This window comes from Balaenoptera ricei, chromosome 8 (genome assembly GCF_028023285.1).
Source record: "Balaenoptera ricei isolate mBalRic1 chromosome 8, mBalRic1.hap2, whole genome shotgun sequence".
Lineage (NCBI taxonomy): Eukaryota > Metazoa > Chordata > Mammalia > Artiodactyla > Balaenopteridae > Balaenoptera > Balaenoptera ricei.
In genome coordinates this window covers 59,997,449-60,011,924 of record NC_082646.1, presented here as the reverse complement: position 1 = coordinate 60,011,924, position 14,476 = coordinate 59,997,449, and the positions used below count along the sequence as shown (strand labels likewise).

At 56.1% G+C, this 14,476-nt stretch overlaps 1 protein-coding gene across 1 annotated transcript in view; it reads right to left on the bottom strand.

The window, feature by feature from the left end:
- The window catches only part of ARRB1 (arrestin beta 1), a 74,019-nt gene extending 61,721 nt beyond the window's left edge, over positions 1 to 12,298 (bottom strand). The window contains exon 1 of the mRNA XM_059930795.1: positions 12,153 to 12,298. Within this exon, the coding sequence (XP_059786778.1) occupies positions 12,153 to 12,172 (20 nt within the window). The 5' untranslated portion in view covers positions 12,173 to 12,298. The remainder of the gene's footprint in view (positions 1 to 12,152) is intronic.
- Between the last annotated feature and the right edge of the window lie 2,178 nt (positions 12,299 to 14,476).

Genomic DNA, 14,476 nt, shown 5'->3' with positions numbered 1-14,476 from the left:
GTAAGAGGAGGATTTGGGGGGTTTAGACTGAGCAGCCAGAAGACTACTGCAATAAGTCCAGGCCAGAAGTGGGGCCTGGACTGAGCTGGTGGCTGTGGAATAGGGAGAAGAAAAGCACTTTGGTGATGGGGACATGTATCCATCAGCATCAGGTTAAATGCCCCCCCGAGGGTTAGGTGAGGGTTTCTTTTCTCCCTGGAGTTTGGGACCTCTCCCACCCCCATCCCAGCTCTACAATCCGACGGAAGCTGATTGGGGTCAGGGCTCAGTCTAAGACTGGGTCGTGGTTTTTTGTTTGAAAGTTCTACTAAAAAATTTTTCTTTCTTTCTTTCTTTTTATTTTTTTGGCAAAGTCGACTCTGCAAAGTTGCGAACATCAGAGATGGCTGGATTGTTTCAAGTATGCATAGGGAGTCGCTGCTGCTGAAGTGATCGCTCTAAATAATACGAGAAATGAATATGTGCATATTAACCACTCCATTATGCTGTGTGATCATCTTTGTCCTTTTTAGGATATTAAAATCTGTTGCGAAAAAAGGAAGTTCTCCTTACTGAGTATAAAAATGCTTCCAGGTTTCTTCCACTGCCCTGGAGCTATAGAGACCTATAATAAAATCAACCTGCTAATGTGCTGAGTGCTTTCATTAGCACAGATACAACACAGAAAGGATGGAAACTTTATGCCCAGAGGCTGAAAAACTCAGCCCACAGACACAAAACTACTGATAGAGGGGAGGTGAGAACCCCAGATGAGCTCCCTCTTTCTACCACGCCACTGCCTGGCCTCGGTGTTCCCAGCCCTCGGAGCCGCAGACGTGTGCCCTCATCCCACCCCCGCCCCACGGCCCCAAGCCTAGAGCTGTTTCTCGTAAGACGTGGTTTCCCAGCTCTTTCATGTCCATCACTTTTCTGGGAACAGTCATCAGACCTCCGCAAGGTCTTCCTGGCTGGAGGGAAGCCTTTGCTCCCGCTGCCCTCCACCAGGGGAGACCCAGGCAGCCCCTGGTTTCCACGGAGTGGTTGCTGAGCCCGGTGTCTCCTCTTACACCTGCCCCATTACTTCTGTTCAGGCCCAAACACTCACTGTGATGCCACGTGGCAGAACCTTCACTTTTCACCCTAGATTTTATGTCCTCCAACAGTCCCAGGACACACCTGACTCACAGCAGATGAAGTGAGTGTCTGACTCTGTGCCTGGCACATAGTGGGTTCTCAAGTATCTGATGAAGGAAGTCAGTCCCCGCTGAGAACATCGGTCACAGGCACCGCCAAGACAAGCGTCACCTCTGGTTCATGTCAAACTCACCTTCCAAAGCTTGCTGCAATGACCCCCCTGCCCCCCGCTTCTGAGGGTGTGCCTGTGACACTTATCCACTGGGATTGCTCTGTGCCCCGTATAAATGAATTCCCATTACCCGCCATGTTGGGATGATCTGTTTCCTCTCCCCCAGAAGATACAAGCAGCACGAGGGCCGAGACTTGCCTGTTTCCTCTTCATACCTCAAGTGCCCAGCCCAGGGCCTGCGATGTTGCAGACACTCACGGGTTTGTTCACGGGAACCTCCTTGGGAGGGCAGGGGTGGCTGAATAGAAAGGGTATAAGCCAAGCCTGAAAAAGCCTAGCCCAGAGGAACCCCCATGCTTCCTTGTTGTGATGTCCCTGCCACCCCAGAACACAGAACAGCCAGGCCCCGGCCTGTGAGAAAGGCTATTGCCTTAGGTGGGAGACAGGGGGCAGAACTGCTCCTTAAGTCAGCTTCCCACCAGGAGAGAGACGCCACGGGGGTGAGCCAGCCGGCTTCGGCGATGTGCCTTGAGTGGAGGTCTGGGCCTGGCACTCAGCAGGTGCTCGAGAAACGTTTGTGGAACTGAGTTGAACAAACTGGAAGATGCTGGTTATCCGTCCCTCTGGCTGCAGAGAGGCCAGCTTCCCTCTGGGGCACTTTGCAGGCAAATTATCTCAGGACATAGCCTGTTTCCTCTAATGAGGCTTCTCCCCTTTGGAGCCCTGCTCCCAGGAGCGTGGGAAGGGGGTCAGTGCGCAGAGGCAACCCCAGTGCCTGCACGAAGGCAGCGCAGGGCATGCAGCTCTCCTCCCGAGATGGTGTGGGCAGCACATACCAGCGCCCTAAGCAGGGGGATGGTCACAATGACCTCTTGGGCCCGGGAATCAAAGCACAGCAGCACCTCCTTTGAGGCCGCTCTGGGGAGGAATGGAAGAAGCCAGCAGGGAGTCCGGCTGCGTTATGTAATCAGCTTCCTTGGAGTCAGAGACCCTGGCATGCCACAGCCCAGCACTGCGGGGAGAGGCTGAGGGAGGGGGAGGCGGCTCTTGTCCCCTCCTTTGCGGCCTCTCCTCCAGACCTCGGCCGACCTCCGTGGCAGGCAGGCGCTGCCTTCCAAGTGCCCCAGCTTCAAGCAGGCACCTCCCACTAGGGGTTGAGAACCAGGAAGGGCTGTTTGTTGTCTGAGTGTGTGAAACAGCGGCCTGCTGGCTTCCCTGGCAGAAAACCAGGCTCTGGGCTCCGCACCCGGCACCTGGGGGCGGGGGCTAAAGGAGAGAGGCCTGGGACCTCCACAAAGCCCACCCCTGTCCCCAGCTTCCTGCCCCCACGCTCTCCTCACTTCCTCCTAGAGAACCCACCATAAGTGCGGGGCCCAAAGGGAAGGGGCCACGGCTGCTCCAGCCCCAACTGCCCCACCCCTCCCCGGGCAATCTCACTTCCCTTTCCAGCCACCATCTGACCTTCTCCTCCAGCCCAGCACAGCTCCCACCCCAACACACCCAGCGGGGCACACGGTCCTGGGCAGGACGGGAGGAGGGAGGGGATGCAGGAGAGAGGGGGCGGAGAGAAAAGCTGAGGTCCACTGCCAGTCCCGAAGAGTAACAATGACTGTTATCAAATCCCTACCCTCTGTGCCCATAGCAACCACACGCAATAGGGGATATTATTATCCTTAGTTCATAAATGCAAAAACTGATGCCCAGAGAGTTTAAGACCCTCAGCCAAGGGAATGGAGCTAATGCGCAATATTGCTGGACAGCAAAGCCGAGTCTGTGTGATTCTGAAATCCAAACTCCAAACCTTGTGGCTTTACCTTCGGGGAACCGCATCCCCACACACCTGGGGATGCTACTTGGGAAATTTCTAGACTGGTGGAAAAGACACTGCAGAGCCTTAAGCGGTCACTCGCTGAGGACACTTGGTTTGGGAACCACAGGACAGTCACGAGGACAGGGCAGGGCTAAGGGCACACCAGAGGCCGAGGGTGTGCCTGCTGCCACCTACAGTCTTCACTTCTGATTAACCTACGGCAACTCAATCTCAGGCTGGATCAGACCCAAGCACCGTCTGCCGCTTCCAGAAGACAGGGCTGCTAGAGGCCAAGCTATCGGGCGGAAACACAGCCTGCTGTTCATGCCCCCCTCCCCTGCTAGCTGCTGAACCAAAGCAAAGGGTCCTAGGGACCTCCCAGGCCAACCCCTTTCCCCTGTGCTGCTTGACATGTGCAGAAACTGAGGTCCACAGAGGAAAAGCAGTTCATCCATGATGTCACAGGGACAGTGAACAAACGGGGTCCCTGCCTCCCAGACCAGATCCTTGCCCTGATTCATCTCACTTGAGTGCTGTCCCCAGATAACACCCTCTCTCATCCAGCTGTCTCTCTCCCTGCCCTGCACCCCCCCTCCCCATTTCCTGCTTCCCTTTCCCAGCTCTGCTCAGCAGGCCCAGCGTCTGAACCCTCCCTGCATATAGCAGCCCTCTCCTTCCCACGACTCTTCTGAGCCTCACCACCCCCTTCCCTCCACTCCTCTGGGCCAAGGAGCAATTCTTGGGTGGTTTAATTAGCTGATTATTACTGGACCGCAGCCTGCTGGATCCAGCGCCCAGAACTCTGTCCCCAGTAATTAGGTGGGTTCTGAGTACTTGCCCAGTGGGAAGCCACTGGGGAGTTCTGTGCTCTGCCAGCAGGCCAAGGGAGGGCTCTCCAGCTGCATAAAGAGCTCCCTGATCACCGGTGGATCATCGGAAGCCATGGTCCCCTCCTCGGGTCAGGTCAAACCACACTGGATATACTATAGCCAGATCCAGATGTCCAACCCAAAGGGGAACTCCCTACTTTCCCATGTCACCGCCCAGACCCAGGAAAGGCTCAGTAAATGTCTGAGGATGGGTGTGATGAATGGAGCCCACCCTCTGGGGGCCAGGAAGTGATGGCACCATGGCTGGGCACGTATTTAGGACGTAGAATTTGGACCAGCAGAGAGAAGAAAGGATGGCATTCTGGATGGTGGGAGCAGGAAGAACAAAGGCACAGAGGCTGGAATGAGCCACCAAGCCCCTCGCCAGGTAGCTCTGGTTGCCTGAAAACACATTCTCCTAACAAAGGTAAAGCAAGTCATCCTGTGACCTCCGCCCTTTGGATCACAGAGAATAATCTAATGCCTGTGGCTCAGGGTGACTTTTAGACGTCTCAGAATCAGCAATGGTGTCCCATTGTCCTCACCCACCACACTGCCCATCCCCAAGTATATTGTTTCCCAGTGAAACACCTACATTAGCTTCCTTCACTGAACAAATATTTATGGAGCTCAGTGCCATGCCAGGTCTGCACAGGTGCAAAGGGACAACAGACCCAGGACAGGTGCCCTTGGCCTCACACAGAGGACATCACCAGTGTGCAAATAACCAGGACCCACGAAGAGACAGAGGGATGAGTGCCAACAGAAAGAGAAGAGAGAGAGAATGAATATATGGCGAAAAAAAAAAAAAAGTCACAAGGCACTTGGAGATCAGTGAGGGCTTCCCAGAGAAGGAGGCCATGTGTGATCCAGGTCTTGAAGGACAGGAAGGGTGTCGTGAACTAACCGCATGTAACACGGCACTTGTTCCATGGACTTGTCCCCGAGCTGTACCTATTTTAACTCATTTAATCCTCAAAACAACGTATCATGCAGGCACTATTGCTAACCCATTTTACAGATGAGGGAGCTGCAGCAGAGAATGGGTTAAATAATCAGCAGAGGTTGCCAGGCTGGTAAGTGGCAGAGCTGGCATTTGAAACCAGGAAACCTGGTTCTTCCTAGAGCCTAACCACTATACTAATCAGCCTCTAATACATGCTAATCAGATCACAGAGGGCACTGGGAGCACCTAAAGGAGGGCACAGCCTGGGCAGAGAAAATGAAACTTTCCAGGACCTGCCTGCCTGCCGGTTCCTGCAGGTGCTTTGGGAGGCAGAAGGCTGCCCAGGCGAGGACCTGGTCTCACAGGAAAGAACACAACCCTCAGCCACCCAGCAGTCTCAGTCCCACCAGTGTGGGGCAGAGGCCTGAGCTGCCCAATCCCCCATTTCTCCCCTCCAGCACTGAGCAAGCATTAGAGCGTATCTCTGGGACCCTCCGGGGATGGCACATCCCAGCAGTCCACTCCCCGCCCCCTCCCTGGTCCTCTGCCAAAATGCATCCATGCCCACTGACTGCACAGGCTGGGGGAAGGGGGTGAGGCTGCAAAAGGACCAGGAGGACCAGTTGTGGGGCCAGAGGCCCACGGCCAGGATGCGAGGGAGCCCCTGCCTTGTGTGGGTCCATACTCATTCAGCTTCTGGGCTTCTGAGTACACCCTGGAGAGAGGCTGCACCCTGCACGGACACTGAACCCCTCAGACCTTGAGTGAGGAGTCCTGCCTCCCGCTGGCCTGACATGGACCACAACACCCTACCTGCTCCAGATCCCTCTCCAGTTACAGAAGGACCCACTGGCTATGGTCTCAGCCAGGACAGGCCCAGCCCCAGGCAGAGGGAAAGCAGCTCAGTGGTTGCGGTGACTTCAATCACACAGAACTCCAGGGACCTGTCTGGTCCGGTCCCTGGGGTCTGGCCCCCTGGGGGCCTCATCTGGCACCGGGTCTCTTGGGAAGGAACAAGCAGTTCCTCTCAAGTGGGACTAAAGATGGGGCCAGGCCCAGGAAGGAGGAGGTGCGTCTCCAGAGTGATGACCCTGCCAGGGCCCCTTGGGAGGGAGGGAGGGAGGGGGCTGGGACAACAGTGTCCTTTGTTTCCCTCTCAAAAGCAGCCACCCTGCCCTGTCCCACCCCCTCTGATCTATATCCCCCTACTAGGGCTCAAGCCACCCCTGGGGCAGGACCCATCCTGCACACAGGAGGGAAGGAGGGTGCCCAGGAACCATAAGGGTGCCCTGTTCTAATTCCCGGGCTTGTCCTGGAGACATGCTCCACCCCCAGGAGCCCCCCGCCTGATGTAGGAGACATGGCTCCCACCTGCAGAAGCCTATCTGATGGGGGAGAAACAGGCTTCACTTGCAGGAAGTCCATTCTGATAGGGGTGGTAACCTTCTCCCTCACGACTTCCCAGTCTGATGGAGGAGACCCCCCCCAACAGCCAGTCTAATGTGGGCAGCATGGCTTCCATCCTTAGGATTCCCTAATGGGAAAGAGCTAATTTCAGCACTCAGGGAGCCCCTGGGCTGACAGCAGAGGCAAGAAGGGACGAAGGAGTTCAGTCCTGTCAACAAATCCCTGCCAGGCATCTCCTGTGAACCAGACCCAGAGCTGGATAATGGACCAGCAAACAGGAAACAGAGGTAGCCCCAAATCACAAGGAGCTCACCACCTGGGGAACAAAGACACCTGAGGTGTGAATACCTGAGTAGAAAGTACCTTGAAACCCACCCACCCCAGCACCCAAAGCCTGCTCGCCAGGGCTGCCACCTCCCTCGGCAGCCTCACCCCTCACACTCGCGCACCTGCACGTTGGCCTAGGCTCTTCCTTCTGTCTAGGACACCTAAGCCTTCCTTGTGCCCCAGGACCCAGCTCAGGGGGCACCTTCTCCAGGAAGCCTTTCTCAAGACCCCCTGCCTGAGTCAGCGGCCCCTCTTTCAGGAGCCAGCACAGACATGCCCCCCTGTGACCAGCTGACGCCTCTGCAATGTTCCCCCCAGTCCCCAGCTGAGCCTCACCCCCCAGGTCCCCACAACCGGAAACCCCACCACCCCCAGCCCAGGGCCTCATACCCTTCTTCCGAGAGGCTCCCCCCCAGCTCCAGGCACGGAGAAAAGCAAGGTCCTTCTCTTCTCTCCTCTGCCCGCTGTAGCCCAGCTTTGCCCTCATGGCTCCATCAAAACCCCTCTCACCAAGTCACCAGCCACTGCCTTCTGCCTAAATCCCAGGGGTCTTTCCCAAGCTCATTCTCTGTTGGTCCTTCCCTGACCTTTGGCTCCCAAGACACAGCCTCCCCTATTCTCTCCCTCCTCCTCTCTCCACCCCCAGGCATGGGTGCTCTCCAAAGCCTCAAATGCCCCCAGCCATCCTCTCTTCATACGCTCTATCTTCTCCCTCTCCCTGTACCATGTCATCCATAATCCCCAAGTCAAACACCATCTCTAACCGGAAGACTTTCAAATCCCTGCCTCCCACGTCCATCCCTGCCCCAGGATCCGGACCTATCTATGCAGAAGCCTCCCTACATCTTCCTCAACTTCCAGCCTGACTCCCTGTGAAGCTGCCACGCCCTGCAGGCCTCAAGATATGGTCAGCATGGTCGCTGTGGAGGATGGCCTGGCAGAGGCCAGGAGGCCACTTGGGGCGTGCTGACTCCCAGGCTATTGTTCTTCCATTGCCACAGCCCCGAGGTATGGCACACACATGACTCAGGACCCCTGAACCCATGCCAGTGGGAGGTTTCAACCCTGGGCAAGGAGGCCCAAACTCGGAAGGAAGAGAGCTGGGGAGACGTGTGAAGCCCAGAGGCCAGCCCGGAGTCAAGGATCAGAGAAGATGGGTCAAGCTCAATGCTTCCACTCCCAGCAGCCCCATAAGCGCCCCTGGCCAAAGCCACAGGACTTCCCCCATGTTCCAGCCAAGATGGATCACACAGAGCTTAACCACCAAGAGAGACAACAGCCAAGGTTCATAGAGAGCTGGTGATTACGTGTCCCCATCACACCCATCTTCCTTCTCTGCCAAAAAAGAAGAGTTCATAAACATCTGTAGGAAACGAAATGCCACTCCATCCCATCACCTCTCAGGAAGTCCCTCCTGTTGTTTAACTTTGATCCTGTATATTGCCAGTTGAATTAGTGGGAACAGCAAGAACCAGAAGGGACGCAAAACTTGAGAATGAGGCCGCCAGGGGGATGGGGGAGGCCACCTATGAGCCAGACAACCCCGTCCCTCTGAGTGAAAGCAAGGAGCAGCAGGACAGATGGGCCTGGGTTCAGAAGCTCGTTGGCTGAACGGCAGTGGACAAATTACTGAATCTCTCCTAGTCTGTTTCCTGGTCTGTAAAATGGGAACAACAATCCTTATGCTAATAGGATCGTAGGGAGAACCAAGTGAGATCATGCACGTAAACCTGACACATACCAAGCATCCAGGCAGTAAGGCTAAGGGACTCCAGCTCCTTGTTCATCTTTCTCGGTTCCATCCTTGCCAAAGCCTTAGCCCGGATCTCGCCTTCTCTCAGGCTCCTCCTCAGCCTCCTCACTGGTCTCCCTGCATCCAGGCCTGCCCCTCCTTGCCACTGCCAAAGGCATCCCTCTAAAACAAAAATCTGCTCCCATCCCTCCCCTCCCCGCAGTCCTCTCTGAGTCACCAGGGACTTAGGGAGAAAATCTTCTCTCCTTAGCTTGACATCCCAGCCTGTTGATAACTGGCCCGTGTTCACTCGCACCCATCACCCCAGCCCAACCCGCAGGCTGCTTCATGCCTCCAAGCCTTGTCACATTCTGCACCCCTGGCCAGGAATGACGTCCCCAGTCCCACCCCCTTGCTCCAATGCCACCTCCTTCCCAGGAAAGCTTCCCTCACCATGCCCCCTGCCAAGACTGGGCGGGGGACTCCTCCTTCAGCCTCCCACAGCACATGTCACCCTGCATTATAATCATCTGCTCTGCTCTCAGTCTTTTGGAAACAGAGTAGAGCCATTCACCTCTGAACCGCCAGCCCCGGCACTCAGTCAACGTTTGTTGAATGGCTGTATGATTGCTCCTAGAGCACTTGTTAGAGCAGTCATCACACTACCTGTAATTAGTCCTATCCAGGTATTCGTCTCATGCCCTCTTTCCCCCTTGACCCTGGGACTCCCTAGAGGGCAGTGACAGTTTCTGATTAATTCTCATTGTCACTTTCACGTGGGGGTTGAAAATCCAGGTGCAGGATGGATGCAACGACTCCTGATCCTTAGAGTATTGGATACTTGCAAGCCTCTTCTTTTAAGTCAGAGATAAAGTAGAATCCCATGGTTTACAGAACAAGGCAAGGTACAGCCCATTACTGATTTTGTCTTTCTCTTCCAAATTCCTCAGGAAACCTGTCTGGAAGGGAGAGGGAGGCCTCCTGGGACTACAGGGGAGACCGGAAGAGAGAGCAGGGCCACCGTCACATGGACCATAGCCAGGCCTGGGCACCAGCCTTCTGGCAGCGCTTCCTCCCCTGCCCAGTATATTCAGAAAACACAGGGAGAGCCCTGAAAATGGTAGGTATTGATAGCTACAGTTTACAGACAGGAACACTAAGGTCCAGAGAGGTGAGGACCATTGTCCAAGGTCCTCAAGCTGCCCCAGTGAGTCAGAGGGAGAGAAGGGGGAGTCTTGGAAAATGCTTGGCCCCAAAGATTGGGTCTCCAACAGGTGCCTGGCTGCTCATGGTGTCCCATCCTGCTGACAACCTATGCCAGCAGGAGAACAATGACACTTTCCCCCAAGTCACAGTGAGGCTAACCAAGGCCCAAGAGGGGCTGAGTCACCCTGATGGTGAAGTAGCACGTGAGGAATGAGAGAGGAAGAAGGGCTCCTGACTCCCTGCAGGGAGAAGAGTCTGACCTCAGCTGTCAGGAGGATCTTGGCAATGGGGGACATGGATGTGGTGGAGGAGAGGGTCACACATGCTCCTGCTGAGGACAGAGACATGAGTCACCAGTTCAGCAATGGGGACTAGCCATCAAGGTGAATGCAGATGCCTCACGATCTTCTGCAGCCTCCACCACCAGCTGGGCCTCCACACACAGAGCAGGCCATCCCTCTTGGGCCTCAAACCAGGGCCCACGAGGGGCGTGACAGTGCCCAAGGGTGAGCCACAGAGAAGTGGACCAAGTAAACTCCAGCCTCTGTCCTGTCTCTGACCCCTCTTGACCTTAAGCAAGTCAGGTAACCTCTCTAAGCTCTGGTTCCTCCTCTGGAAAACAGGAAGAGGAAAGCTAACCTCCTTGCAGAGCCGTCAGGAGGATGGCTGGGAAGCAGTTTCTAAAACTTAGGAGCACAAGTTATCTCTGAGCCTCAGTTTCTTCTTCTGGAAAATGGAAATAATCTCTGAAAGACTTTTCTCAGGTTGGGGCTTCCCCGGTGGCACAGTGGCTAAGAATCCACTGCCAATGCAGGGGACACGGGTTCGAGCCCTGGTCCGGGAAGATCTCGCATGCCGCGGAGCAACTAAGCCCATGCGTCACAACTACTGAGCCTGCGCTCTAGAGCCCGCGAGCCACAACTGCTGAGCCCATGTGCCACGACTACTGAAGGCCATGCGCCTAGAGCCCTTGCTCTGCAACAAAAGAAGCCACCGCCATGAGAAGCCCACGCACCGCAACGAAGAGTAGCCCCTGCTCGCCACAGCTAGAGGAAGCCCGCACGCAGCAACAAAGCCCAACACAGCCAAAAATAAATAAATAAAATTTTTAAATGTGTTAAAAAAAAAAAAAAAAAGACTTTTCTCAGGTTGTTGAGAGACAGTGTCAGATGGCAGTGAGTGGTACGTTGCTTTGTCAGTGGTCCCGAAACATGATGACCACGGGGGCCGTTTCTCTCTAGTCTATTAGCTCCTTTGGGGAAGGAACAGGTTTTGGACATCTTTGATCCCCACACTATACCCTGTACACCCCAGGCACTCAATAAATAATTACTGGAAGCAAGGAGAGAGTAAGGGAGGGTGGAGAGAGGGAAGAGAGGAGGGAGAAGTGGGGCACAAGGACAGAAGAGGGTAAAGAAAGAAAAGAATGAATAAGGGGGTTGCAGAAGGGGTAAGAGGAGCTAAGGGAGAAGCTTGTATCAGAACTTAAGGGAGTTGGCTGAGGGACGGGGTAGAACTAGGGTGACAAAGCTGAGTGCCTGACCGGGGCTTGTCTTGGGCCCCAGCCCCCTCCCCTTTCTGTCCCAGTTTCCCATTTCAGAGGCATCCCTCTCTCTTTCTGAGCAGGGCAGGCTCCTAAGGAGACAGGAGGGCCCTCCCCACCCCCAGCTCAAGCAGATCCCGGCCACCACCGCAGGCCTTGGGGAGGTCAGAGGGAAAGGAAATGTGGATGGGAGGCATTTTCCCAGGCTCCAGGGGGCCTCCCACCCTGTGTGGTGCGTGTGTTTCCACTTCTCCACCTGCAGGGACCTGGAGTCTATCAGCGGCCAGGGGCTGTTGGCATGTGACCTGGGGTGTCGGTGTGGGCATTAGTCTGATGTGTGTCTGTGGGGGTCAGCGTTGGTGTAGCCTGTTGAACACTGTGTTGGTGAGAGACATGCCAACATAAGCATTCCTATTGGTAAGGGTAAGAACGTGTGTGTCTCAGTGAGAGTGTTTGTTAAGGTCAGTGCAAGTGACAGTGTATGTATCAGGGTCGGCCAACATGTGTGCGCCAGCATGAAGGTGCGTTAGCACTGGTATGTGTTGAAGTGTGACCTGTGTATGCCAACATGAATGTCAGCAAGAACGTGTTGATGAATGTGTACCAGTGAGTGTGTGACAGTGTGTCACTGGATGTGCTGACATGTGGCAGTGAATGTCAGTGTGTGTGCCAGCATGAGCGCGCCCATGCATGAGTGTGCCCGTGTGTCCACATAAGCGTGTGCCTTTGTGTGTCAACGTGCCCCCTGCGTCCCTGTGCCGGCTGGCCAGTGCTGGGTGTCAGCGAGTGAGTGCGTGTGAGTGTGTCTCCGCGGCCAGGTCCTCATCGCTCCGTCCCCGCGCCCCTGGCCCTGCTGGCGACCACACGGGAGACCTCGGGTGGAGGAGAGCCGAGAGCCGCGGCGGAGCAGGCGCCGGCGGTGCCGGGGTGGCTGCTCACGCACAGCCGGGACACGGACTAGAACCCCTGCCCGCGCCCTCGCCCGGGTCGCCCCACGCGCCGCGGACCGGCCGCCGCCCGCACTCACCGCGTCCCTTTGTCGCCCATGGTCCGCGGCGGCCGCAGGGAGGTCCGCGGCGTCAGCGCCCAGGCTGGAAAATCCCCGGCCGGCAGGAGGGGCGCGAGCCAGCCGGTTCCCGGCTCCTGCTCCGCCTCCTCCGCGCTCCCGGCCGCCGCCCCCGCCCGGTCCCGCCGCGCCGCACAGCGCCCGCCGCACAGCGCCCGCCGCACAGCGCCCGCCGCACAGCGCCCGCCGCACAGCGCCCGCCGCGGCCGGGGCGGGGAGCCGGGAAGCTGGGGAGCCGAGCAGCCGAGCTGGGAGGGCGCGCGTGGGCCCGTGTGCGCGTGTGTGCGCGCCGCCGAGCCAGCCGCTGGGCAGGGCCCGGACGCGTCAGGGCCCTGAGGTCGGCATTAGGGGTCCACAAGGATGCTGTCCGGCTTGTGTGTGCGTGCGTGTGTGTGTACGTGAGGGCGCACGCTGGGGTGGGTATACGTGCGCGTGTGTGCACGCGAGGGTGCGTGTGCACCGCTCCGTGCTCTACCGATTGGGGGTGCGTTTGCCTGGCTGGAGCGGGGTGCACGTCTTTGTGCGGTGTGCGTATGGGCAGGCGCGCTCCCCTGCGCACGCCGGGGGGGCGGCCTTTGCGTGTGCGGGAGCGTGGACGCCGAAGGTGTGCCCGCGACCCCAGGGCAGAGCTCCGGGCGGAGCCCCTGGTGGGGGTCGGTGGGAAACTTTGGGTGCCAGCTGTGGCCTTCGCCCTATGCCCCACCCTATCCCCACCCCACCTCCCCGCCCTTCTGGAGAGATTACAACCCCACAGGGACAGGAAGAAGGGGCGGAGGGGGCCAGAGAAGGCAGTGTCAACGCTGGGGAACTGATGAGGGTGGGAGGGGGACCGGAGGCGAGCAGGGGTAGCTTTGATGACTGCCACGGAAGAGGAAGCATTGAAAAGAGGAGATAAGGAAGGGGGCATAGAGCTGGCGGCGCTGTGGCCTGGGAGTCTGGCCGGTTGAGTTGCATAATGGAAAAGCCCCCTCCTAGCTTCATGGTCTGTTGAGGGTGACCCTGGACACCAGCCCTCTCAGAACCAGTCTACAAACATGTAAAGTGGGATATTAACACCAGCGTGCAGAATTGTTCCTAGGTGTTTGCTGGCCTACCCTGAGTGCCTGACACACAGTAGGTGTCCAGTGAATGTTAGCCCATACTTCTGCAGGCTTCTGGGTGTCCTGTAAAATCCTGGCTGGGACCCTGAGATCCCTTCCTGCTTTGCAGGTGGTGGGAGAGTGTGAGGTCTTTCCCACCCCCTCACTGCTGGGATTTGACTAATTGGCCCTGATAGGGCCCTAATATTGGTGTATTAATGGGAGGAAAGGAAGCTATCATTTACTCTGATGTGATTGTGAGTCTGTAAACATCTCCTGTAATTATGCTCAGAAGCAGTTACCTACGCTGGTTTTACATAATTGGGAAAGGATATCCCAGTATAATTACTATAATTATGTCCAGATCGGTGGATGGTTGAGAAGAGGAAGTGTTGATGGGCAGGCAGGGTGGTCCAGGGTCTGGACAATGTTAGGAATTAGGAGAGTTGGATTAGGGCCCAGAACCTTCCTCCTGGCCTTGGCCTCTGGGCTTCACCCTCACTCCCACAGGGGAAGGAGAGGAAGCTACCTGCTGTTTCTGCTGAGGTCAGGGACTTGAGAGGAGCACACCAGCGTCCTGCATGATGACAGGAGGCTTACCGAGTGAGCCGGAGAGGACGCTAACCAGGATGGAGAGGACGCTAACCAGGATGGAGAGGACGCTAACCAGGATGGAGAGGCCGGATCTGGCCACTCTCTGCATCCATTTCCCCACCTAGAAAACAGGGGTTCAACCCTCCCACATGATCTCCAGTGCCTCTCCTCATGATGATGCCCAAAGCACCTGGATTTTAAAATTCAGGCAAATTCTGCATTTGACTCAATAAGTCTTTGTGTTTAGTTTACTATAAAACATAATGCTGTAAATTACTTTCAAGTAAAACAAACAGTCCAGGAAGATGCATCGGATGGTTTCAGGGTAACCCCTGTTCCCACATAGCTCTTTCCAGCCCAGTTCGGAAAGCGAGGCTCTAACATTCTAGGGCCACTGAACAGATTGGTAAACTATGGAATCAACATGCAGCATTTCAAGTACGTCCCCACTGCCCCCCCCCCACTAGACTATAAACTTCATGAGGGGGTTTATGGTGTGCCTGGCACTACTTGATGCTCACAATTCTATGAGATAAATGCTCTTTTCCCTTTTTTTTAAAAAATAAATGAGCAAACTGATAGTTGGAGAAACTAAGTAGTTTGCCCAAATCC